This window comes from Sciurus vulgaris (assembly GCF_902686455.1).
Source record: "Sciurus vulgaris genome assembly, chromosome: 4".
Classification (NCBI taxonomy): Eukaryota; Metazoa; Chordata; class Mammalia; order Rodentia; family Sciuridae; genus Sciurus; species Sciurus vulgaris.
In genome coordinates this window covers 36593591-36619955 of record NC_136464.1, presented here as the reverse complement: position 1 = coordinate 36619955, position 26365 = coordinate 36593591, and the positions used below count along the sequence as shown (strand labels likewise).

Genomic DNA, 26365 nt, shown 5'->3' with positions numbered 1-26365 from the left:
TGAGCAGGGTGATTCTTTCTCTGTCTTATTAAATTTCTTTGGAAACTAATTTTGCCATTCATCTCAACTCTGGGCAATGAATAATGTTCACACCCTGATTTAACTTTTTCAGATTTTCTCCCATCTCAATCCCATCTGATACCTAATGCAAACAGATAAACAGCAAATCAAGAGTGTTGTCTTTCCCACCAGATGAAAGTTCCTTGGAAGCAGGTACCAACATCTTGCATTTTTGTATCCTTTATAATTCACTACTTGGTTTTTCATTCATTCTATTCAGTAATAGAATGAATTCTATTCAGTTGCCTTTTGTATAATAATGGCTAACAGCAACTGAACATTTACTAAATGCTAAGCACTTTGCCTGGATTATCTCATTTAATTCATATAAACATTCTATGAGTGGTTATAATATCTACGAGGTAGATATAATTTGAATCATTTTACAGATTGGGACGCGGAGGCTCTGAGAGTTTCAATAAAGTAACAAGTTCACATAACTAAGGAGGAGTCAGTCAGAAACCAAACTCAGATAGTCCTAGAGTTTAACTCTGGTACAACACAACCTTCCCAGAATGCTTTACTACTGCGTATTTACGTTTTAATTTTCTGGTGAATTTATGCTTGGTCTTAAGATAGGCCCTGCCAAACACTTCCTGTGCCTCTTTTAGCAGTAAAGTTCTCAAGGTGGCTAACCAAGATCCAGACTTGACCAATAGAAAGGCATCAGGCAGCAATCTGGAGCTAATGCTCTAGCGCTCCGGGGTTCAAAATCTAAGCGTTCAAGCTGGGCGTTACCCACCAGCTCTTTATTGTTACACTCGGGGTTGCTCTTCTAGGATTTTTAGCAGAATAAGAGGTCAGTACACGCGATACACAGGAAGGCTGTACTACCTTATGCAATCCAGTTCTCCCAGGGTTGGTCCTGGGAGTGAATAATGCCCAAGCACACAGAACGAGTTAGTCCCAGTCCAACGTTATTAGATTTATTCCTTTAAGAATAGTAATGCCTGAGTCCGCAGAGAACTGAAAGACAGAATTGATTGAGCCGCGCACCGGGGAAGAGTTTCCGTCTTCGGCCCCGCCCCCTTGCCCTGTCTCGGCTCCGGCCCTGCCTCTCGACCTCGGCCCGCCTCTGCCCGCCTCAGGCTTCAGGCCCCGCCCCTCGCCGGCCGGGGAGCCTCAGCCAATCCGGGAACGGCAACCTGCCGGCAGTGACGTGCCCCGCCCCGCAGCCGCGGGATTCAAACTCCCGGAAGCAGCGTTCGCGCCGCAGGGTGTGGCGGGGCAAACGCGAGCGCGCTACTTCATCTCAGGTGTTAGCTGACCCTGGGGCGGTGGCCGCGGAGGGTGGCTTGTGCGGCCGGTGCCCGCGGCCCCCGGGCCGGGCTAGACCGTGCGGGAGGCGGAGTCGGTGGGCAGATCGCGGCCCCCGAACTCAATCTCTGCCAGCCCTAATCTATACTCCTTTTCTTGGCCCTGGCTTCGTGCCACGCACCTGAGCGGGCGCCTCTCGACCGTCGTATTAGCGATTTCTCCTTTGGACTTTGCGGTGCGTATTACCATGTCCTTACAGAGAGGCCAAGTGACTTGGCCAAGGTCTTTCGTTAGTATACAGCTTTTACTGATCAGCTAGCGCTTTCCTGTCCCTTCCACAAACACCTTCATTTTAGAGATGAGAAAATTACTCTTTGAAGTTTTTCTTTTCGTGTCTCTGCCCACGTGAGATCTTTTGTGAGAGGCTTTGTGAGATTTGCCTCTCCTGTGCAATACATAGTGTGTAATACATGCCTTGTGCAATTTACTGGATTGAAATTCTTTGGTCACCTCTCTGTCCAGCATGACCATAGATCATTTCAGCCATTCAGCAAATCATTTCTGAGCACCTCCTGTCAGGCTGTATGGATAACCAAAATAATAATATAATAATAATAATAATAAATTTTCTTTTTCAAAGTGCAGTTCCTGAAGTAATTGTGGGGGAAAGCTGGGAAAGAATACAACTGGGTGCCAGATTGCATTGTGGGGAGGCTGTATCACTTATTAGGGTTAACAGAGGGAGGGATTCCTTAAGAAGATGCCACTACCAGGTAAGGTCTGAACAGGGGACCCTGTTGAGTGTAGAAAATACGGTTAAAGGAGGTTGTGGGGGAGATGCTAGCAGGGTCTAGGTCAGAGGCTGGAAGCGATAGTCAGTCACTGCAGGTCGTGTTTAACGGTTAGGAAGCAAATATCCCCAGTTACCCAGTTATTTCAAGTTCTGCTGATCTATATTTCCACCTTTTTTTTTTCTGTCTTAATGACTTCTGTTAACCCAGTGTATCAGGTTCACAGGGTGATAGCAACAGAAGTGCATAAGAAGGAACTTACATACACCATAACCTTGCATTTGCCTCACCAGATTTACTAGCTATCTTAGTCTTAGACCTTATAATAGGCAAAAATCCACGACCATTATATACATGGTTTGTTCATTTCAGTCCATGACACAGTTCTGATATTTTTAGGCTTTTTGATTTCACCCAGAACAACTTTACAAGTCACTTCCCCACCATCCTATCTAACTAGATCCTCCCCTACCCCCGGCCTTTTTTTTTTTTTAAAACTGGCATCATTTATCACTTTTACTGTGTTCATGTCCTGTGTAGTATTTATTACAATTTGAGAATCTAGCCAGGCATGGTGTAGCATGCTTATAATCCCACCAGCTTGGAAGGCTGAGGCAGGAGGATCACAAGTTCAAAGCCAGCCTCAGCACCTTGGTGAGGCCCTAAGCAACTTAGCAAGACCCTGTCTCAAAATAAAACATAAAAAGGGCTGGGGATGTGACTCAGTGGTTAGGTGCCCCTTGGTTCAATCCCTAGTACCAAAAAAAAAAAAAAAAAAAAAAAAATTGAGAATCTGTGATCTGTTTCCTGTTATGACTTGCTTCTTTTACTGCATCAAAAGCTCCATAACAACAGGAAACAAGTCTTCTTTTTCACTTATCTATTTGTTCCTAGTATCATTAGGCTACCCAATAAATAGTAAATTCTATAGTATTTTTTCTAAGGATTAAAAAATCTTATACTCTTCCAGATTCCATAGTCACATTGCCCTTTTATCTTGGGATACATGATGTTTTAAAATCTCCTTAATGAAGAATTCCTTTTTATTTTTTGTAGTGATGGGGATCAAGCCCAGAGACTTGGATTTGCAAAGCAAACATTCTACTATTGAGCTACACCCCTAGGCCTAAAGTACTTTTATGTACTATTTATATGTATGGTATGTTGCACAATGTATTTGTCTGCTTAGGTTGTATTATATATTTGCTTCTAAACTGTCATCTAGTAGGGTTATCAGACTTAATTTGACCCCTTGTTTTAATTCCCTTTGTTGCTGAAATCCCTGAATACTGTGCCTCTTTTCCTATGAATGTTTCCTCTTGGAGTCTCTTCAATTCTTCCCACTATGCTTTCTCAAGTGGCTATTAATATAGAACTGAACTAATCATATCTTCTCAATTAGAAAATATACCATAATGTTGAGTAAAGGTATTTCAATGCCAATAAATTAAGAATTAGATAATTTATCACCATGTTTTTATACTTGGGTATGAAACATCCTTGATTGTGACCTACTTCTTTCAGGCTTCATTGTAATGATTGTGACCCCTCCACTGTTTTTTAAACAAAAAAATTTTATCTAACTCTACCACATGTAAAGAATACTGCACAAAACAGAAGTGTGCAAATTGATATTTTTAGAAGGTCACTACTCTGCATGTGTCTACTACCTGAGATTTTTTTTTTTTTTGAAAAAACATAACACTACAGATGTCTTCTTCAGTTTTTCCTCCCATACCCCACTGGTTTGGATATTCTTTCAGTTTAGACCAGAATAGGTTATTCTACTTGTTTCAAACCTGCAATTTAAATGTTTAAACTCAGACTTATAAACACAATTGATTTTTATTTTTAATAGGCCATTTCAGAGATGTCTTCCAAAAGTCCCAAAGAGTTGATGAAAGGTAAATGGGGATCGAAGCCTGGTAACTCCAAATCAGAAACTGCATTAGAAAAATTTAAGGGAGAAATTGCAGCTTTAAAAACATCAGTGGATGAAATCGCAAGTGGAAAAGGGAAACTGACTGATAAAGACAGACACAGACTTTTGGAGGTAAATGATCTTTTAGCCCTTTAGGTTGTAGTAACCTTTCTTAGAAAATGATGCATTATGATTTCCTGATGCCACCTTTGTGATTTTGCCGTTAACCTTGTCCCACCCAGTTCTTTAGCTTTGGAAAGTTGACCCTTAGATTTGGAGTCTTAAATTTGTAGTTTGACTTTGCCAATTTTTAGACATACTTTAGTTCTTACTAACTTCTCTTACTTTTTAAATGTAATTGAGTATGTGTTTTGAGATTACTAGGTACTAAGTTTATTTCTGAATTAAGACATCTTAATTAATAGTTTTACGCCTTCAACATAATACTGTACTCTCTTTCAGTTACTTAAAACAAAATAATTACCTAATTCATAATTCCTTCTATAACTCTTTGGTAAGTTAGCTTAATGACATGATTATTCTTGATAATTTTTGTTGTGCTTTGTCTTAGTCTGTTTTGGTGGTTGTTATTGTTGCTGATATAATGGAATGCCACAGAATGAGTAATTTAAAAAGAAAACATTTATTTGGTTAATCACCTGTTTACTTCTTATTGGGCTCTACCTCCCAACATCGTTGCATTGAAGATTTTGGTAGAACATGTTCAAACTATATTATACTGTATTTAAGATTTTAAAACATACTGGTTTTCATTCCCCAACACCCCCTGCTCCCGCTTGAGGACCTTGAGCATGCGAAGCAAGTGTTCTACCACTGAGCTATATTTTCAGGCCTCTGTTTTGTTTTGTTTTTAAAATTTTTTTTTGGTTGTAGATGGACACAGTACCTTGATTTTATTTACTTTTACATGGTACTGAGGATCGAACCCAGTGCCTTACACATGCTACAACCCCAACCCAGGCCCCTGTTTTTTAATTGGCTCTGTAACTTATAAGTGTTGCGTTTCTATGCTTTTTTGGAATACTGTATTTATTATTCTTTGATGTATACTTTAAGGATACTGTGCCATTCTTATATCTCTTTTTATTATAGGAGAGGAGAAATTATTTACCCAATAATCATACAATTTTTTTATGTTAGCTTACTAAATGTAAAATATCAAATCTATCCATTTAGGATATTCTAATCCTCTATTCATTTCAGAGTGTTAAATAGTATTCAAATTTATCTGTAAATGTTTAAAACCATTTTATCATACATATTGGCTGCTTTTCAAGTAACATTTGCTTTGAGGCCCTGTGAGGTAAAATTATTGCATGCTTTGGCATTTTGCATGCTGTTTAACTATATTTCAGATTCTCTAATTTTTAATTTGTTATGGCATAGGGAACTTACTAGAACTGGGAGGATTTAAAAATTTAATCATAAATTTGGTTTTAATTTATTTTATAAAAGTGCTTTTATTGTTCAGATTTAGAAAATAGAGTATCATTTGATTCCTTTAAATTCCATTTATAGGCACATTATAAAACTGAATGATTATTGCCTTTTATTACAACATAAATTGAGATAAATACTTAAACATTGAGAAATGAACTCTCACCATTTCATAAACATAAAGGTTATTTTGCAGTCTGGTAAGGTAATCTTACAGCTTTCCTGAGAGATGTCTTTCTAGTTCACTTCTTTTGACAAGCTCTGAACACTTTGCTCCTTTATAAGCAGTTGAAATTAAAGTCCTATCACTTCTACCCCGTTGTAATTGTGCCCATTAGAACTAAATAGAACAGTCTATCCCTTATCGAACACAACTTATCAGACATTTGAGGAAATTTGCTTCCTTTTGCTTTTCTGTTAGCCTCATATTTTTCAGATTCTGTAGATTAACATCCTCAACACTTTGTGGTTTGTCTGTATCCCTCCTGAATTATGCACCCAAAATTGAGGGCAGTCCCCAAATGTTTTTGTCAAACATATTGAAATGGTACTATTATATCTACTTGCTGAATACTCCCCACCTTTGACAGAAATGGTTTCTCTTTTCTGTGTCTGTGCACATTCATTGTATATGTATGTAACTAGAGCATATATTGATGTATTGGCTTATGAGGGAGCTGGGTACAGAACTTGGCTTCATCTTCCTGTTTGATCCTGGTATCATAAAACCACTTGATATATAATAAACACTTCATAAATGCTTGTTGAAATATATCATTTCACTGAATGTTTGACCTGGCTTTGTTCTAAGAGTCTTCTTAGTTTATATCTAGAAAATTCGAGTTCTTGAAGCTGAGAGGGAAAAGAATGCTCATCACCTCACAGAGAAGGACAAAGAAATACAGCGACTCAGAGACCAGCTAAAGGCCAGATATAGTACTACGGCATTGCTTGAACAGCTGGAAGAGAAAACAAAGGAAGGTGAAAGGAGGGAGCAGTTGTTGAAGTCCTTATCTGAAGAGACAGATGTATTGAAAAAACAATTGTCTGCCACGACGGCAAAACTTGCTGAACTCGAAAGCAAAGCCAGCACACTTCGTGTATCACAGGTGCTAATAATTTCTTTAAACTTAGGTTTTTTTTTTTTTAATTTTAAGAATATAATTGATAATTCTTAGGAAAAGTTGAGTTTATTGAAGTATGATTGCTAGATGATGAGACAGTATAGTAAACGTATAGGGGTCCAGAACTTGTTTTTGCTACTTGCTAGTGGTGTGACTGAACAAATTCCTTAACTTCTACCTTAGAGACAATGCTAGGGTTCACCAGACCTCTTTCTTAAGCCTCAGTTTCCATATCGGTAAAACCAGGTGTGAATATTGATTCAGTGTGACAGTTTAAAGTGCCTAGCATAATATCTGGTAATACTGAGTGCTCTGTGAAGAATTACTTATTGATCAAATTTTTGATTCTTTTGGAAATTTGATCATTTGAATAATACTAACACAACTATTAATACCACCTATAGACGACAATCTGTAGCTTTCAAATATGTAATGTCTTGTTGCTATTAGAGGTCTGTCTTTGCACTTTATCTCCCTTTTGGAGTGGACATAGTAATCTGACCTATACATTTATGCATACTTTCATAGGCAATGGAGTGTTTCTCCATATGAGTGCAAAGAGGTTTTTCTAGAGAAATCCACAGAGCTGAAACTCATGAAACATTATAGTCAGACCTCAAATAATTGACTAAAATCTTTCCTGGATGTTCAAGAATTAGTCCCCCACCCTCCCCCTTCCTGTTTTTATTTTTATTTTTATTTTTTGGTGGGGGTGAGGTATTGGGGATTAACTCCAGGAACCCTCTATAACTGAGCTGCATCCCCCCAGCCTCTTTTATTTTATTTTGAGACAGGATCTCACTAAGTTCCCAGGACTGGCCTCAAACTTGTGATCTTCTTGCCTCAGCCTCCCAAGTAGTAGGATTACAGGTGTGTGCCACCACACCCAACTAGTTTCTCTGTTTTTAACATGAGATGTGAATCTTAGTAGAACTTTTAACTTTTAAAGATGTATTCTTAAATAATTTTGTGGGTTATCTGGTGTTGATTTTTGCTCATCAGCATGTTCAGGTGCTGTGACAAATGCCCTGCAAATATTAGTGTCTTTATAGGAAAAGTTGATTTTCCCCTTCTGTCACCATCTAGTGCAGTTGGAATGGAGAAGGCTTTGCTCCACAGAATCATTCAGTAATCCAGTGGCTTCTAGTGGCTTTATTATTCTTTGGGAGGAAGTCTTCCACTAAGTGCTCTGTGTGCAGCTGTGATATAGAGAGAACATGTGAATTGCCTGGGAGAGTTTGGGGCCAGATTTGATACTGGCATATTTCACTTCTGCTCACCCTATATTAGATAGTTTAAAATCCCATGGTTCCACTAACCCCAGAGGTAACTGGGAAATCTAGTCTGTAGTTTGCTTAGGGAAAAAAAGAAAAGGATTTGGCGAAACCTCTCTGTCATAGTTCCTACCTAGAGGGTTAAATTGAGCAAGGAAGGGCTATATATTAAGGTGAGTGAATAGAATATCTTTGGAAAAAGAAATATTTTGGGCTTCCTTATCACATATTATTTCAGGTTGAACACCCTAATCCCAAAATCCAAAATCTGAAACTTTTTGAGCACCAGAATGCCACTGTCAGAACACAGGCACACTCAATATTTTGTACAAAATTACCTTCAGGCTATGTGTTTAAAGTGTGTGTGAAACATAAATGAATTTTGTGTTTAGAGTTGAAACCCATCCCTAAAATATCTCATAATGTATATGCAGATATTCAAATGCCAAAAAAGTACGAAACACAAAATACTTCTGGTCCTAAGATTTTTGGATATGAGTTACACAACCTGTAATAATACGAAATATTATTACTTATTATAATTAATAATATTATCATTATTATTTTAGGTACTGGGAATTGAACCCAGTGGTGTTTTACAACACTGAGCTACATCCCCAGTCTTTTTTAGTTTTTGACACAGGGTTTCACTTAATTACTGAGGCTGACCTTAAACTTGTAATCCTGCTTCAGCTTCCCACATTGCTAGTATTATATGCATGTACCACTGTGCCCAGAATACAAAATATAATTCTTGATAAAAAATCCTTTTTATCTTTTGTTTGACAATTTATATTTTTCCAGTTTCATTGAAATAGCCAAGTTGTTTTGTTATGACGGCTTTTGGTAAAAACCACTGGTTTATTCACACGCAGTAAAGGCTATTCTAATGATCCTGGGGTCCAGAACGTATCAGAAGTCAAATGAGATCTGAAATCTCAGGGTTTACAGCTTGTTTAGGAAGCTTCCAGGAGATCTTAATAGTCCTCTGGTAACTATCACTAGGTTTGATGGTTCACCATCATGTTCCAGATCTGAATTTTGGGATTCCCCAGAGAAGAATAGTATGTTTTTATGGAACCAAATATAATGAGGACACTTCTGTTGTTAAATGTGTACCTTTAACCAATATTGGGTTATTTACAGACTGTGGCTGCAAACTGCTTCAACTCATCAGTGAGTAATATTCATGAGATGGAAGTACAGCTAAAAGATGTAAGTTCATTTCTTTTTGTTAATTAAAAGATAAAGAGGACTTATTCATTTTTTCTTAAATTTCATAGAAATTGAAACATGAGCATTGTTACTTGAAAAAAAATCTAGTCGTAAAACAGGAGAACCGAGTGGTTTGTGATCATTGCCTGTCTCTTCCCAAGCATTCAAGAGAACCTTTCCTTTAAGTGCTCTCTTTAGTTTAGAAAGCCCTAGAAATTACCCACTGCTACCAAATATTTCAACAACATCCTTTCTAAATCTAATTTTTTCCAACTATTTTATTATAATGTAATTTAATTTATAGTTTGTTTATTCATGCAAGGTGTACTCTTTAGTTTGAAATCTTTCTTTTGGAATTAGGATTTGCTTTGTATGGTTTGAAAAAGAAAAACATTTTTTGTACACTCAGTACTTCTTTCCTCTAGAATTTGATATGAGGTCATTTAAGTATAAGATAAAGCTGCATTATTTCAAACTGATGTTTTAAATGGATAGGTAGATTTTCAGGGGAATTGTCTAAACTGAAGACACATAACTCCTTTCTGTGTTTTTTTCAAGTTTTAATATTAGATATATGAAGTACAAAGTTCTTGGTTTAATTATTAGATCAGTAGATAAGTATTTTGATTGCAGAAATGTTACTGGCATGCCTACTCTGATAAGCATGCTCTTAAGATTCCTGTTTTATTTCATCTAACAAGTGTCCCTTGAAGTCTATTTGATCTTCAAAAGAAGAATTTAAATCTCCTGAGTATTTGTATATAGGGTGTTACTCTACCCTTATCAAAGTGATTTACCTAGAGGTAACTGAAATAAAGAAGCAACATAATTTAAAAGAAACTATCAAAATAGGCTTTTTTGTGTCATATATTACACTGAAGTTTATCACATTCTATGCATATTAGTCCTGTTAAATGTGCACATTTGTGGATAATTTACTTTATACACCTCTTGCTTCACCTTATTTCTATCATGCTGGCTTTTCAGCTACTCCTTGAAGGCATCACCTTTTTTCTTTCTGTTCTTTCTGCCAGGGATGATTTTTTCCCAGATATCTTTCCCCAGTTATATATGTTTCCGGAATATCACTTTCTAGGAGGAGGCTGGAACAGGGTTTTTTTTAGCCATCTTGTCTAAGATTATAGCTCCCTGATAGTTCCTATTGCCTTTTCCTGCCCCCAGCCCATCTTGTATTACTGAAGCTTGTAATCTGTTTTACTTATAAGCCTTAAAAATGGTAAATACCGGGCTGGGGTTGTGGCTCAGTGGAAGAGTACCCGCTTAGTGTGTGTGAGGCACTGGGTTTGATCCTCAGCACCTCATATAAATAAAAAAAAGGTCCATTGACAACTAAAAAATATTTTTAAAAAAAGTTTAAAAAATGGAATATACCTTTCTTAAGGCCTACCTGTATCATTCCTCAGCTACCATTTAGATCTGGCTGACATTTTGAAAGAATAACCTGGAGTTAATGCTGTAAACTTGTCAGATGTCAGTGCTCTTGTATTTAAGAATTATGTTAGTACAAGCTGGATAAAACAAATGGCCAAAAGGAAGTTTTAATAAGTGTTTCTTGCTCTTAATTTAAAAAATCTGATTTTTAAACAATTTAGGGAAAATAAACAATAACTATTTTTTTAAATCTGGAAAAAATTCAACTGAACAAAAAAGTTCCAAGCATGAGATTGGTACATATAATGCCCATATCCTCTTTATAAAAATTTAAACATTACTAACATTTTGCCCAATTTTTATATGCTCTTTTTTTCTCTTTCACATAGTCACACAAAGTATTTTCTTTTAACTATTTGAGGATGGTTACACATATCCATCACCCTTTAAGCTGACATACTTCAGTGTATTTTCCTAAGAAGGAGGATACTCTCTTACATGATTGTAGCTCAGACTGCAACCTTGGTACATTTACCACGTACATAGTGCTTCTATCTAATCTACCATCAGTTTTATCAATTGACCCACACTTGGTTTTATTCCTTCAATAGAGGCTAACATATTTAACCTACTTTGAAATTTTTGCCCACAGAATATTTAGTGGATGCCTGTCAAAAGAGGAGGGAGAGCATTAGCAGTATTCATAGGATTTCACTTTTGCCTATATTCTACATTTTTATTGATAACCTGGATGAACATGTTAAGTACATGTCTTACAGATGTGTAGATGACAGAAAATGGAAGGGATAATTAATGCAATGTTGATTTTAGAGATTAAAAACTGATAACATCAGAGTTTACTGATATCCATTTATCGATACTATTAGAGGAAAGACAGATGCAGAGAAGAGGTGTGAAGTAAAGAAACATTTGCTTTACTGAAGTAACATCGCCATCATGTGGCCTTTTGGGATATTGCCTCTTAGATCTCAAACCAGTGTGTATTTTTGTTTCCTATTTCAGTGAAGTATCCACTAATTCTTTTACAGGAAGAATATTTCATAATCATCCAATGTTGACTCAAATTATTTCCTTCTTAAAAGTGTAAAGATGGACTGGGGTTGTGGTTCAGTGGTAGGGGGCTTGCCTAGCATGTGTGAGGCACTAGGTTCAATTCTCAGCACCACATATAAATAAATGAATAAAATAAAGGTATATCAACATCTAAAAAAATTTTTTAATAAATGTAAAGAAGTAACATTTGATGTAAAATTAGGTTTCTTTAGTATTGAACATACTATAATTTACAGATATTTGGATATACACATGCTCTTCGAATCATACAGTGCTACCTCTCTTAGGAACTAAATTTGAGCATGAACCCAACGTCCTCATGAGTCTTTTCTTTGAAAGATGCATAGGATATAAACAAGAACTTCACTAAGAATGGCAGTGGATCTAAATAAGAAAGTGAGTACCACAGCCTACTTTGAGATACACCATGATTCTTAACCATCTTCTCAACTATACTAGGTTTACTGTGAAGTCCAGCTGTTAGTATTGATATTTCTTTGAGGCTGATTATTTTCCACCAATATTTTATTATGAAAACTTTTACACATACAGGAAAGTTGAAAAAAAAGTACATTTGGTAATTGTAGACCTATCACTAAGATTCAACAAAGAGATAGACTTTTTAAATCACTTTACTACAATGAAAACAGCCATCCACAGAACTTTACATCATTGAGGTTATAATAAAGAATGGGTATACAGTATCTCCACCTTGATAGTTAACTCTTAAGCCATACAAAAAGAACCATTGTTAAAGTTGCCTGATGGATACAGAGAGCAGAGTATCCCAGGCTGGTGACTGAAGGGCCCTGGACTGTCTTTGATTCTAGAGATGGCTTCTGTCTGCTAAATCCTTTCCTAATTCTATAAAAAGCAAACACTGAAAATCCTTTAAGTTCTGTACCTGGAAACTTTGCTTATGAGTTCTAGATGCTTATAGATGAAGCCTAGCAAAGCATGGAGGAACCCTCTAGACTTGTCAGTTTCTGTGTATGCAGATCTTTGTGAATATGAAGCTCAACTGCATGTGTCTTTTTCTAGAAAGCAGAGTCCCTGATCTACAACTAAACCTTCACATTGCTTAGCACTCTTCATCCTGGAACTAGGGACCTGGAATGAGCAGCTACTGTCAAAGGAAACATGATTATTCTATTTTCAAATTGAGATTAAAATAGAAGAATTTTTTCTGTGCTGATAGGTCATTTTAAGATTGAGAGGGCTATTGATGTAGGTCTTTCAATAGTTAATAATCTGACATCATACTCAATAATGAGGTGTGTGGATTCTGTCACAGGTCTTCAAGGTATGAACTACAATGAGACCTGGATTTATAGCCTGTCCCATGAGATATAAGTGAATGGGTTCCAATCCCTGCTATACAAAACCAGTGTTCTTTGGGGGAAAGCCTGTTTATATGTGTACATGTTAAAGAATAATACTAACCACTAAAAATAACAATTTTTTTTTAAAAATAATGATTTAAAAAAAAAGAATAGTATTAACCACTTGTTCCACCTTGCCCCTTCAGAGTGAGATGGCAACTTGTGAGCTAGGGGAGCTCCTCCTCCTTAGTATACCTACTGCAAATTCAGGGTGGTTCAAAAGGAATCAAACCCTTTTGAAGATGCCTTCCAGTGTGTGTTTCACTTCATCGAAGTTACACTATGCAGCTCTCTGTCAAGAACCTTGTATTTGTATCATTTCTTTCTGGCAGCCCTGAAGCATATGAAGAGAGACATCCTGCTTGCCATGTCCACTGATATTGCAGCACAACAGATCTGAGACAAATTATGATGCAAGAAGTGCATATTAAGCACTTGTAAACCTATAGAAACAGTTATCTTAGTTTCATTACAAAGGGGTTTATTGCATTTTTGTACATTACTTAGTGAGTGACTAATAGACTTCTGAAAGTGTTTGATTCTTTTTGAACTGCTCTAAATGTATTGTTCTAGTGTGTGCAAGGAACAGCTAGATTCTTAGCCTCTCCTACCTCCTCTGAACACCCAAACGTCAGTTGGGGGCTCAAGGGCATGCATTGTGCTTGCTGATCCTTGTAGCTATTGTGTACCAATTAATGTTACTGTCATCGTTCACAAGCATTTGTCATGTAGTTCCATGTCGTGGAAGCAGTGAATGCTTGCATGGAAGTATAAAAAACAAAACAATAACAAAAACACCAAAACAAGCCTAGATCCCACTTTCCATGGGACTCATAATCAGGTTAAGATGAGATGTATTTACACAAATTTATAGTGTCTGTAAGGAACTGCTAGATTGTTTCATAGATTTTCCTGTCTCCTTTGATCACTCTCACAGTTGGGGCTCGGTTGGGGCTTCATAAATCTACGTATCCATGACCATATATTCCACTCTGTTTCAGCCACTGAAGTTAATTTAGCTTCTTATATATTTACCAATATCTTGTTGCAGATCAGGCAGATGATCTACAGAGTGTAGTTGTGATTTTATAAGTTTTGAATCTTAAGCTAGGTGGCCCACTAGGTTGTCACAGCATCTCTAAGTTTCTGAGGGAAAGATATGATTGAAATGAAAAACTAACATTAGCACTAATAGTAAAGTGAATTGCCTCCCTCTTCCCCACTCAAACAGTTCTGCTTGTTATGTTAGTATTTATTACTTTTGAGGATGTATCGTACTTGAAGACTAAGAATCCTTTTCGAAAAGCATGATCTTATCTGTTTGAGAGAAACAACAGAGAAAAAGCTGAGGATGGTTGATAAAGTAAAAATCATTTTTAAAAGTAAGTAGACATTTACTAAAAACTGCATCAGGGATCTGGGGTTGTGGCTCAGTGGTAGAGTGTTTGCCTAGCATGTGTGAGGCACTGGGTTCAATCCTCAGCACCACATGAAAATAAATAAATAAAATAAAGGTACTGTGTCCATCTACAACTTAAAAAAAAAAAAAAAAAAAAAAAAAAAAACCTGCATCAGTAAGTACTGTTTTACTCTCCTAGGGCTGCCATAACAAATGACCACAACACTGGTGTCTTAAATAACAGGAATGTATTAGCTCACAAGCTGGAGGCCAGAAGTCTGAAATCAAGATGTCAGCAGGGCCACACTCACTCTGAAGGCTGTGGGAGAAACCCTTCCTTGCTTCTTGCAGCTTCTGGTGACTGGAGACACTCTTGGGCTTGTGGCAGCAGGCCAGCCTCTGCCTCTGTCTTCACATGGCCCTCTTCTCCCAGAGTACTGGATGTCTGTCTGTCTTCTCTTTTGATGAGGACACTAGTCAGTGTGTTTAGGTTCACTCTTCTCCATCATGGCCTCCAATTGTATCTTCAAAGACCCTGTTTCCAAATAAGGTCACATTCTGTGGTTTCAACTGGACATGAAGTTGGGGAGACACTATTCAGTCCACTGCAAGTGTGAAGCTCCTATATGAACAGGCAAGCTATCCCAATTTGGAGATTTTACTTGGATTCTAACAGATATAAAGGATGAAATTGGTAATAAAGAGAAGGGTTCAATTTAAGTTTGATTCTCCAGAAAGTAAACCCTGAAGTGGAGTTAAGAATGCAGGTGGTTTATCGTGGGCCAACATCTATGACAGGAAAAGGAAGGGGACAGAAATACTATGGGGACCGTCCGACCTGTTGAAAACCTGATAAGGTCTTTGTCAGCTCCATGGAGCTTCAGACCAGATATTACTCCTGATCAGCATCCCATGTCAGGCAGAAGTCACCAGGCCCTTGATTTTATGTTGGGTAAGGCCACCTAACTCAGCCCCAAAGCACAGAGAGACTTGAAGGAGTTAATAGCAAGAGGCAGATGGCTAACCCCCTCTACCAGCAGCCAGGCAGAGCTTTTTTTTGAAGTGGGATATGAGCAGCTTTTCTTTGCCTACTGCAAAGGCATTGTAGTTTACAGAGCGTGAAGTGTCCGCAGACACAAAGCAAACTGTGTGTAGAAAGTAGCAATCAATGGAACTTAATCCCACGTAAACTGTGACTTTTTCATACTGTTGTGAATTCTAAAGGTGTGTGACATAATGGTTGACCATAATTATTCTGTGGGCCATACAGATTTTTTAAGAGTTAGAAAAGACTACATCAGGTGGACTCCCTTGTCCATTTGAAGATTTTTGGTTTTTATTATAGCATTGATTTTCTTTTGTCTTCACTACAAGGCTCTGGAGAAAAATCAGCAGTGGCTTGTGTATGATCAGCAGCGAGAGGCCTATGTTAAAGGACTTTTAGCAAAGATCTTTGAGCTGGAAAACAAAACGGAAACAGCTGTTCCTTCACTCCCACAGCAGATAAAAAAGACTGAATCAGAAGGTACAGAAATGTTCTTTGGCCTGACATTTTCCAAAAGGAGTGAGTCATCAAATTTAGATTTTTATAGATAAGTGTTAGAAAGTAAAACAAGAGCTAGTCTTCTGAGTTTGAGGTAAGAAATCCCTTTCTGTAGATCTGTTCCATTTCCTCGTGTTTTCAGACAAAGGGCACAAGATGGGACAGGGTTGGAAGGTCATGACTGGCAGCTCTGAAGTCATGTCTCCTCGGCCTATGCATGCCTGGTCCTCCTTCACAGTCCTTCTCCAGCTTGCGTTCTCTCAGAGCTGACCACGTCACCAGTTGTCTGTTTACTTTGCTTCCCTTCAGCACTAATTCATATCAGTCCCAGCAGGAAGAATAAGTTTTGTAGATGATTCTCCAGTTTGAACCTCCCCACAGACTTGAGATGAAGTTTCTTACTCATGGTGCTGTCTTTTTGCCAAGTTATTTGCAGTTCACCTGACACTGATCTCAGTTGAAGGTGACAACAGCTCTAAGAGGTGGGGCTGGAAGGGTCATTAGTTTCATTTTACAGATGAAGAAATGGGTTCAGCAGTTCTAGCTGACCGGCTAGGAAAAAGAGAAGTCCATGCAAAGCACTGCTTAAAAGCCCCACAGCCCTGAGGGGAAAGCATCCTTGAATTATGTAAAGAGATGCTCAAAGCAAGGGAGCCAGAGCCTCATCTTGAAGCCTCACACCTGAATATTTAAAAAGAAGCTAATGCTAAAAGGAAAATGTAAAGGGAGCATCTCTAGAGGTAATTCAAGGTGTTGAGTCCTAATAGGACAATGTTACTACTGTAGCACCTTTATATACACATATGGAAGTAGAATTTTAGTTATGGTCCAAGTCTAATTTTTTTCTTTGGTAATAGAGTGTGTGTTCTCTCTCTCCCCCTCTTTCTTTGTCTTTCTGCCCTGAGTTTTTTTAAAGTAATATAAGCATTTATTAAAATAATCTAGTAACAGTACAGAAGTGTCCGACCCTGCCTTTCCCATCCCATCTTCATGCTTCTGTCTTTGATTTTGGTAATGAATTCCATATCCTAAATTATGCACTTTTGTCCCTATTTGTTGACTTATCTTTAGACATCAAGGACTTCCTCTCCCTACAGAATGGTTATATAACTGTTTCTAGTGCTTCTGTTTGTTTTGTGACTTCAAATAATGTACCCGAGCTTCTGTTTCTTAATCCATCAAATATCAACCATAGTCCCCTCTCCTGACTCTTCATTTTGTAAGCTGAAGAAATGATATGATCTCATTTATAGAAACATGTTTGAAGTTTAACTTCTCAGGAATTTTATGGATTTTATGAAATGAGTTTGTGCCGTGATGTTGTTCATCGTAGGTTATCTTCAAGAAGAGAAGCAAAAATATTACAACCACCTCTTGGCAAATGCCAAAAAAGATCTAGAGGTTGAACGACAAACCATAACTCAGTTGAGTTTTGAACTTAGTGAATTTCGAAGAAAATATGAAGAAACTCAAAAAGAAGTTCAAGATTTAAATCAGCTGTTGTGTTCGCAAAGAAAGGCAGATCTGGAAGATGATAGGCATAAAACAGAGAAAATACAAAGACTCAAGGAAGAGAATGATATTGCCAGGGAAAAGCTTGAAGAAGAGAGGAAGAGATCTGAAGAGCTCTTATCTCAGGTAAGCTTGACCAGAAAGTTTCTTCATTACACATAATTCAAAGTTTTCACTGAGTACTTACCAAGTGTCAGGGGCGATTTTAACCACTAGCCAATTAGCAAGGACCAATATAAGACCCTACCCCCTAATGGGAGTTTACATTCTAGCATGGAAGCAGACCATAAAGAAGGACTCAAATAAGTGAGTAAAGTAAATAAAACTAGGTGACATGGCAGAGAAATTGGGGCCAGTGAGGCCTATCAGAGGAGATGGTATTTGGAAAAAGACCCGATGATAAGAAAGATCCAGCAAGGTGACTTTGTGGGAATTCCCTTTGAGTAAGAAGGAAGTAGGTATGTGTGAGAAGCCGAAAGCAGATGTAAAGTAGGAAGAGGAAGAGGGCTGACCCTGGGCTGTCTTCTTGAGAGATTGTGCTCAAGTAAATCCACATAGCACCTGCCACAGTCTTACACTCACAGCGTTGAGCCAGGATGTCTTAGTGATGTTGCGGTTACTAAGTTAGGATTATTAAAATTGAATACTTTGACAGAAAGTCATTAATTTAAATTTTGCTTGGCAGCATAGAGTAATGGAAAGAACATCATTTGGAGTCCACATCTGGTCTCTAGTTTAGGACATATGGCCTTAGGCAGATCACCTACCATCTCTCACTGGCTCTCAGGTCAAATGAATAATAACCTCTACTTGCTTCATGGGGCTTTGTGAGGGGGTAATTGAGGGAATGTAAAAGTGCTCTGTAAAGTAAATAAAAGTCAATGTTATTACTACTATTATAATAACTAAATATAAAAACTCCTCCAGAAGTTGAGACGGGGGAGAGAGAATTAATAGCCTAACATTTTCCACCTTTATGGCTCTCACTTCTGTCTATATGGGTGAGCTGCAAGTGACATTTGGGAAAGATTACTCAGATAGGATTAAATTTGGCTCCAGCTCTGCAGCCACAGAGGCCAGGCACTGCCTGCTGTGTTTTCCTGCTTGAAATGATGGCGGATATCAGAACCTCCAGGAAAGGGGGTGTGGCCACTGCAGAGTTGGGTGTTGTTTGTCAGTGGTCAGTCTGTTGACTCAGGGAACTCTAGGAGTCAGGGAGGTACTTGCGTAGAGAGCCATCTAACCACCAGCTGGGCTGAGTCACTCGCCTAGCAGGTGTCCTGGTTAGAGATGTAACTTGTGATGTGAGCCTCTCATTCAGCCCTGGTCAAGTGATGAAAGGTCAGATGAGACAACATTGGTTCTCTTTGTGTCCAACAGGTCCAGTTTCTTTACACATCTCTGTTAAAGCAGCAAGAGGAACAAACCAGGGTAGCTCTGTTGGAACAACAGGTACTCACTGGGGTTGTGTCTAAATTCAGTTCAATCATTAGAAAATGGAATTTCCCTTCATGTTCCACTGTTTTATGGAGAATTGTTTGAAAATTGTGAGAAGTGTTTTAAAATGACATTAACTATTCTACCCATATGTTCCTATGGGTAGTCCTTAAGCTAAACCAGAATCTTTGAGGTGAGTTAGTAATTTTCTTTAACAAGTAGATGCTGGCCTTGGTAAATTTTACTCTTTCCCAGTGACCTTAGTTCCCACTGTAGACCAACAGTCTCTTAATGGGCCACTTTATGTCAGGAACAGTGGTGCAAGCCTATAACTCCAACTACTCATGGGACTGAGGCAAGGTAATTGCATGTCTAAGGCCAACCTCAGCAACTTAGTGAGATTGTATCTCAAAATAAAAAATAAAAAGGTCTGGGGATATAAGATATAGTTCAGTGGTAGAATGCCCCTGAGTTCACAATATCATACACACAAAAGAAAGAAAACAAATGAAAGAAAAAAGGGCCATCTTGCAACTTCAAGAAAAATTCAGAAATATACTATTTGTTCTCAGAATGTAGAGCAGAGATTCTTAGTATATTCAAAAACGGGGAACAGTCATTTCTTTCCCTTCACATGCTCTTCCCCCCCCAAAAGAGGAATGGGATGGGATAATTTCAACCAGCAATTTCCAAAACTGCTATTTATTACCTGTACCTCAAGTCTTTGCATTGCTTCTTGGGTAAACCAAGTCCTCAGCCACAGACTTCTTCATTTATTAATATCTCACTGTGCTCAGGTGAGTTCTTGTTATGATGGTACAACAAATATTTCCTTCTGATACTAATAAAAAATGTGAGCATCTAAGACTGGGGATGTAGCTCAATGGTAAGGCATTTGCCTAGCATACACATGGTCCTGGGTTTGATCTTCAGTACCACAGAACAAAACAAAAAGTGCAAACATCCAGTCAAGAGAACTAGACAGTGTCTTTAAGTTGTAATTGTCTTTCCTGGACATTTTCAGATGCAGGCCTGTACTTTAGACTTTGAAAATGAAAAACTTGACCGTCAAAATATGCAGCATCAATTGCATATAATTCTTAAGGAACTCCGAAAAGCAAGAAATCAAATAACACAATTGGAATCCTTGGTGAGTTTAGAATGGCTAACCCAAAATTTCCGTCTTTCTCTTCTGCTGTCTTCCCATTTGTATGTCAAATCACTTCCCAATCCAGAAGGATACAGCTTAAGGAACAGCTAGCTTTATCTCAAATCAATAGGTAAGCTCCTCCCTTGTTTGAAGCAACTACCCCTAGAACCTCAATTCAGAGTTTAGAAAGAGAGACCTTTTTTTACTCTTGGTAATGATTGTTACAGGCCCATTGTGGTGGTGCACACTATAAATCCAGCTACTGTGGAAGCTGAAGCAGGAAGATTGACACTTGAGGCCAACCTCAGCAATATAGCTAGACCCTCATTTACTTAGTGAGACCCTGTCTCAAAATAAAAGGCTGGGGATGTAGTTCAGTGGTACAGTGTACTGTATTCAATACATAGAACCACAAAATAATAATTACATTACTGTTATCTGGGATCATTTCCTCGCCCACCCCAGGTACTATGATTCTAGAGGCACTAAACAGCACCCGATTTAGGGGAAAGAGTGGAAGGTAGGGCTGCAGTAGAATCCTCAACCGAAATTATGTTTTAAGAGAGAGATTCTGTTTAGGGATAATGGATTGTTATTGTTAATATGCTTTTTTAGGTATATTATAGGTTAAGCATGTTTTGGGAGTTACCTTGGAAACATAATCTTTTAAAACATAAACCTTTTAAAAAATGTTGTTAATATGAGGAAATAGTTTTTCACTTATTTTCATCTTACTAATAAACTTTCAGATCAAACCTTGTGGAGAAGTGTGTCTGCATGCCTGTGTGTGTATGTCCTTTAATACATGTCAGATTTTTCTAATACTGCAGAATAGTTGGAGATGGTGAAATGTTACAAATATAACTCCTCCATTTTCAAAAGAAAAAAACAATAAATTTTGAAAAGCAAGTAATTTGTAGTTTCTATGTGAATAAAAGGAAGAAAATATATATATGGCTCTATTTTTTAGTATGTCATTGATTTCAGGCACTTATATAATATTTAAAAGTAAAGATTAGAATCATTTCTGTTAATGCCTATTTTTAAAGTATAGGAAGCCAGAAGATATGTGAGTTATGTGAGCTTGTAGTTTTTCTGTACTTTTCTTCATGTTCCTACTGTCCAGTGTCTTCATAGTGTGCTATAAAATACTCACTCTTAAACTTTAACTGTTCTAAGTTCTTCAGAAAAAAATTGGAAAAAGGAAAGTCTCAAAGGTATTATATAATATTTTAGTAATTTCTGTCTATAGCTTGTTTGAGCTGCTAAAATGCTTCGCTGCTCTTAATTCCACGAAGCTCTTTATCGCTGACATTTCCCATTCTACCAAACTAGTAAAATGTAATCAGCCTCACACACAGGCCTCCCTGTCTGTATTAACCCCCAACTCTAGTACTCTCCTGGGCAATTTAAGGAATTAACAGTCATTATCCTAGTCATTTATCACCACCTTATATATTACCACCAAAATATTGATGAACAGAGATTCAGAAGAAAGTCTGTCTACAGGGCCGAGGCAGCTAGACAATTTATGAAACAGTTTAAATTGCTGAACAATGTGCCTTATATACAGATGGTGTTCATTTTAATTTTATTTTTCAGAAACATCTTCATGAGTTTGCCCTCACAGAGCCATTAGTCGCTTTTCAAGGAGAGACAGAAAACAGAGTAAAGGTTGCCTCACCAAAAAGTCCCTCTGCTGCACTCAACGAAAGCCTGGTGGAATGTCCCAAGTGCAATGTACAGTATCCAGCAACTGAGCATCGAGATCTCCTCGTCCATGTTGAGTACTGTTCAAAGTAGCAAACTATTGTTTGTTTTTGTGCCAAAAGATTCAATACTGTATCTTATGTTGGCTTGTGGACATTTTGAATTATATATTCCAACTCTTGCTTGCATATAAAAAACTGCCTCTCTACCCTTGGCACTCTGGTATGCGAGCACATCATTGTATTTTTTTGGCGACTGTATATCTTTCTTGGCAGTGACACCTCCTTGGAAGATTCATCATTCGGTTGCAATGACTGAATGTGGTGAGCAGTGTGTACTGAGACTACTAACATTTTGCACTGTTAAAGTACTTGATAAAGGAAAGACAGTTCAGGTTATTGCTTGTGGGTTAAACCTGTTATACCAGCAAGCAAATATTTTATATTTTGTGATTTTTAAAAAATCAAAGGTAATTATCCAGGGATCTGACTATGTTGACATTTTTATTTTAAATCTAAGCACCTAGTATAATAGCAATTCTAATATGTATGTCCATTGTTAAAAGATGGTAAGACTATTTTCAATTTTTCCTTGCTGTTACAGAACGGTTATTAGAAAAGTTGAGAATTTTCACAATCTATTGCTGCTTTCTGTTGAAATGGTAAACCCAGCTATGTTCTAAGCACAAAGCAAATTCTCTGAATATTTTTAAGTAGCCACACACAATGTCTTCTCTCATATTGTCTGGCTATAACTTTGACTTGAATTTCATTAGCACAGGTTGGTTAGTTAAAATTGTTCAAATGAATTTTAACAAAACCATCTAGCCTTCTCATTTAACTTGTAGATATTTTATTTTGATTCTTCTTTTTGGCACTCTTAAAACTGGGCAATGTAGTTATCAGCTGTTTGTTTCTCTGAATAGATTTTTATACATGCTTTGTGCAAACTCCAAATTTTTTTACTTTGTCAGGTTTTCAATATGCTTACCACTGGGCTACTGTTAGCAATATAAAGGACAAAAGAATAAAATTATTTAATAAGTTTTGCTACGTCTAGTGAATATGTACGTATATTGATATTCTAAGATTTCTACCCCAGAAGGAGTGTTGGGAATTCCAAATTAACAAATGCTGTACAATGATAAGGGAGTTAGAAAACTCCAGAACCAGCAACTCTGTGAAGAGGTGCTCTGTGAGTAGGTGCTTTCAGGCATCTTTGCTGAATAGGTAACAACTCTTGCTCAATAAATATGATTTTATTTGTTCCAAAGGCAGAACAATAAGCACACTAACTTATTTAGTTGGGGAAAGATCACAGACGTTGTATAGTTTTGTTTATGGAAATAAAATTTTGCCTTTATTTTAGTAATCCCAGGTTCACAATATTTCCAACCATAGTTGAACAAAAGATAGAAATACTCTTCAGCCAGAGAGTTCTTGTTCGGGCCTATAGTGTTGCAGCAAAGACCCTAGTATTTAATTATAAATATAGGCTGTAAGGAACTGCTTACCTTAGAACCTTTAAGTAAGCCATGTTTTACGTCTACCTCGTAGATATGAGAAATGCCTTTTCTTTTTTTAATTAATTAATTATTATTATTATTTTGATTCATTGTACACAAATGGGGGTACAACTTTCATTTCTCTGGTTGTACACAAAGTAGAGTCACACCGTTCATGTAATCATTCATGTACATAGGGTAATGACATTTGCCTCATTCTATTATCTTTCCTTCCCTCTGCCCCCTCCCCACCCATTTTCCTCTACATAATCCATCCTTCCTCATTCTTGCCTTACCCTGCCCCCAGTTATGTATCATCATTCACTTATCAGAGAAATCATTTAGCCTTTGATTTTTTGGGGATTGGCTTATTTCACTTAGCATGATATTCTCCAATTCCATCCATTTACCTGCAAATGCCATACTTTTATCCTTCTTTATGACTGAATAGTATTCCATTGTGTGTATATGCCACAGTTTCTTGATCCATTTATCTTTTGAAGGGCATCTAGGTTGGTTCCACAATCTAGCTATTGTGAATTGAGCTGCTATAAACATTGATGTGGCTGTGTCACTGTAGTTTGCCGATTTTAAGTCCTTGAGGTATAAACCGAGGAGTGGGATAACTGGGTCAAATGGTGGTTCCATTGTAAGTTTTCTAAAGAATCTCCATACTGTTTTCCAGAGTGGCTGCACTAATTTGCAACCCCACCAGCAATGTATGAGTGTACCTTTTCCCCCACATCCTCGCCAACATCCATTGTTGTTTGTATTTTTGATAATAGCCATTTTAATTGGGGTGAGATGGAATCTTAGGGTAGTTTTGATTTGCATTTCTCTTATTACTAGAGATGTTGAACACTTTTTCATATATGTGTTGATTGCTTGTTGATCTTCTTCAGTGAAGTGTCTGCTCATTTCTTTAGCCCATATATTGATTGGGTTATTTGTATTCTTGATGTAAAGTTTTTTGAGTTCTTTATAAATTCTGGAGATTAGTGCTTTATCTGAAGTATGAGTGGCAAAGATTTTCTCCCACTCTGTAGGCTCTGTCTTCACATTGTTGATTGTTTCCTTTGGTGAGAAAAAGCTTTTTAGTTTGAATTCATCTCATTTATTGATTCTTACTTTTATTTCTTATGCTTTGGGGGTCATGTTAAGGAAGTCAGGTCCTAAGCCAGCATGATGAAGATTTGGACCTACTTTTTCTTCTATTAGGTGCAGGGTCTCTGGTCTGATTCCTAGGTCCTTGATTGTCTTGTCTTTCAGTGGGGGGTGGAGTCAGCAGGGCCCAGGCCCATGATCACGCCTGTAAGGATCAAGGATATGTCTCTTGGGCACCTGGCCAGGACTTAAATATAATGGAAGCTGCAGCCTGACGACCCTGAGTCTGACTCCTAGAGATACAAGGTGATCTTCTGGAGTTTGTTTCCAGTATGCTCACTCTGCGATTTACCAGAGGACTTTAACCACCACCATCTGGGCACCAGAATAAATATAAATATAAAGTACTTTGGAAAAAAACTCAAGAAAATAGACTATTTCTCCTTTGAAGCACTCCTAGTATATGGGTTTTTACACATTTTTGATTAGTAGACAGTTTAGAGTAGGACCATTATTTCTTTCTTGGATCATGTTATTGAAGTAAGGATCAATAAAGGGTATTTCTGAGACCTGAAAGTCCTCGAGGTCCTTCCTTCACTGCCCATCTTTTCTCATGGCAGATAACCACCTACCATTAGGCCTTGTTTGGATCTGGAGGACTATAAACTGTGTGCCAGAAACTGCTTGATGCTTAATTTACCTATACCCAGCTCTTTGTTACAACTCTGAAGTAAGTACTGGTAGCAGCTCACTTTTTCAGATGAGAAAACTAAGTCATACAGAGATTAAACAGTTTGTCACCGTCATCATAATGAATGGTAAAGAAGGGACAGAACGTCAGCTCAGTGCATCCCCACTGAGGAGAGTCCACCCTCTCATTGTTACACTGCTCTCCACCCCCACACTCCCATACTGGGGCTGCTATACCAGGATTATTTCTCTCCTCTCTGCTGGTTTTTTGTTTGTTTGTTCTTTGGTGAGGGTACCAGGGATTGAACTCAGGGACACTCAACCACTGAGCCACATTCCCGGCCCTATTTTGTATTTTATTTAGAGACAGGGTCTCACTGAGTTGCTTAGACCTCAGTAAGTTGCTGAGGCTAGTTTTGAACTGGCAATCCTTCCACCTCAGCCTCCCAAACCACTGGGATTATAGGCATGCACCACCGTGCCCAGCTGCTATTTTGTTTTTAAAGAATATTCTGTACTTAGCAAAATGTACAAATTGGTGAGTTTTAGCAAATACAGAAATCTTTGTAAGCATCAACTAATTAAGTTATATACTATTTCTATCACTATCCCTCAAAGTTTCTTTAATCTTTTTTCCAGTCCAGCGTCTCCTCCCAGAGGCAGTCTGATTTCTATTATCATAGATTGATTTTGCATGTTCTTGAAATTCCTATAAATGGGATTATATAATTGGTGTTTGACTTCTTTGACACATCAGTGCTTTGAGACTCTTCCATGCTGCATGTATTCATTCTTTTTTAATTCATTCTTTTTTAATAGCTGAATGATAGCTATTCCACTGTATGAATACAACATAATTGGTTTCCTATTCTTTTGAAGGGGATTTGTATTGTTTCTTGCACAAGGTTTTTGTTGTTGTTTGCAATGTGGAGGGTAGAACCCAGGACCTTGCTCATGCTAGACACACAGTCTGCCACGAGCAACATCCCTAGAGCCTTAATCAAGTATTTTTGTGGGCTGATGTTTTCATATTTATTAGGGAAGTACTTAAAAGTGGAATGCTGGGTCACAAGGTAGGTAATACTTATCTTGTTGAATACTATCAGACTACACTTTCCAGAGACTAAAGAAACTCATCTCTCCAAGTGCCTCCACAGGGAGGAAACCACGTCATGGTCTCTAACCTCAACTTTGTCATAAACACAGCACTGAGTTCCACACTGTTGATTTCTTAATATCTTTCCATGTACGTGAAAAACCTCCGAACTGGAGGTTACTCCCTAGCCCTCGGGCAGGTCATACCCAGTTCTCTGCTGTTCTTGGCTTATCCCAGAGTAAATTCTAGAGTTGGAGGATGAGCACATCAAA

General features: G+C 37.8%; 1 protein-coding gene across 1 annotated transcript; it reads left to right on the top strand.

Annotated features, from left to right (window-relative positions):
- The first annotated feature begins 1251 nt into the window (after positions 1 to 1251).
- CEP55 (centrosomal protein 55) lies at positions 1252 to 22994 on the top strand. Its single transcript, XM_079138535.1, has 9 exons — positions 1252 to 1552; positions 3967 to 4161; positions 6321 to 6596; positions 9032 to 9100; positions 15722 to 15872; positions 17224 to 17528; positions 18783 to 18854; positions 19864 to 19989; positions 21592 to 22994. Exons 2-9 carry the CDS (start codon positions 3979 to 3981, stop codon positions 21790 to 21792), a joined length of 1383 nt encoding a protein of 460 aa, XP_078994661.1. The 5' UTR covers positions 1252 to 1552; positions 3967 to 3978; the 3' UTR covers positions 21793 to 22994.
- Positions 22995 to 26365: the final 3371 nt, after the last annotated feature.

Excerpts from the sequence above, each read along its gene's own strand:
- CEP55 (XM_079138535.1), top strand. The coding sequence starts at position 3,979 with ATGTCTTCCAAAAGTCCCAAAGAGTTGATGAAAGGTAAATGGGGATCG. Across the intron at positions 4,162-6,320 it reads ACAGACACAGACTTTTGGAG|AAAATTCGAGTTCTTGAAGC; the intron begins GTAAATGATCTT and ends GTTTATATCTAG. Across the intron at positions 19,990-21,591 it reads TAACACAATTGGAATCCTTG|AAACATCTTCATGAGTTTGC; the intron begins GTGAGTTTAGAA and ends TTTATTTTTCAG.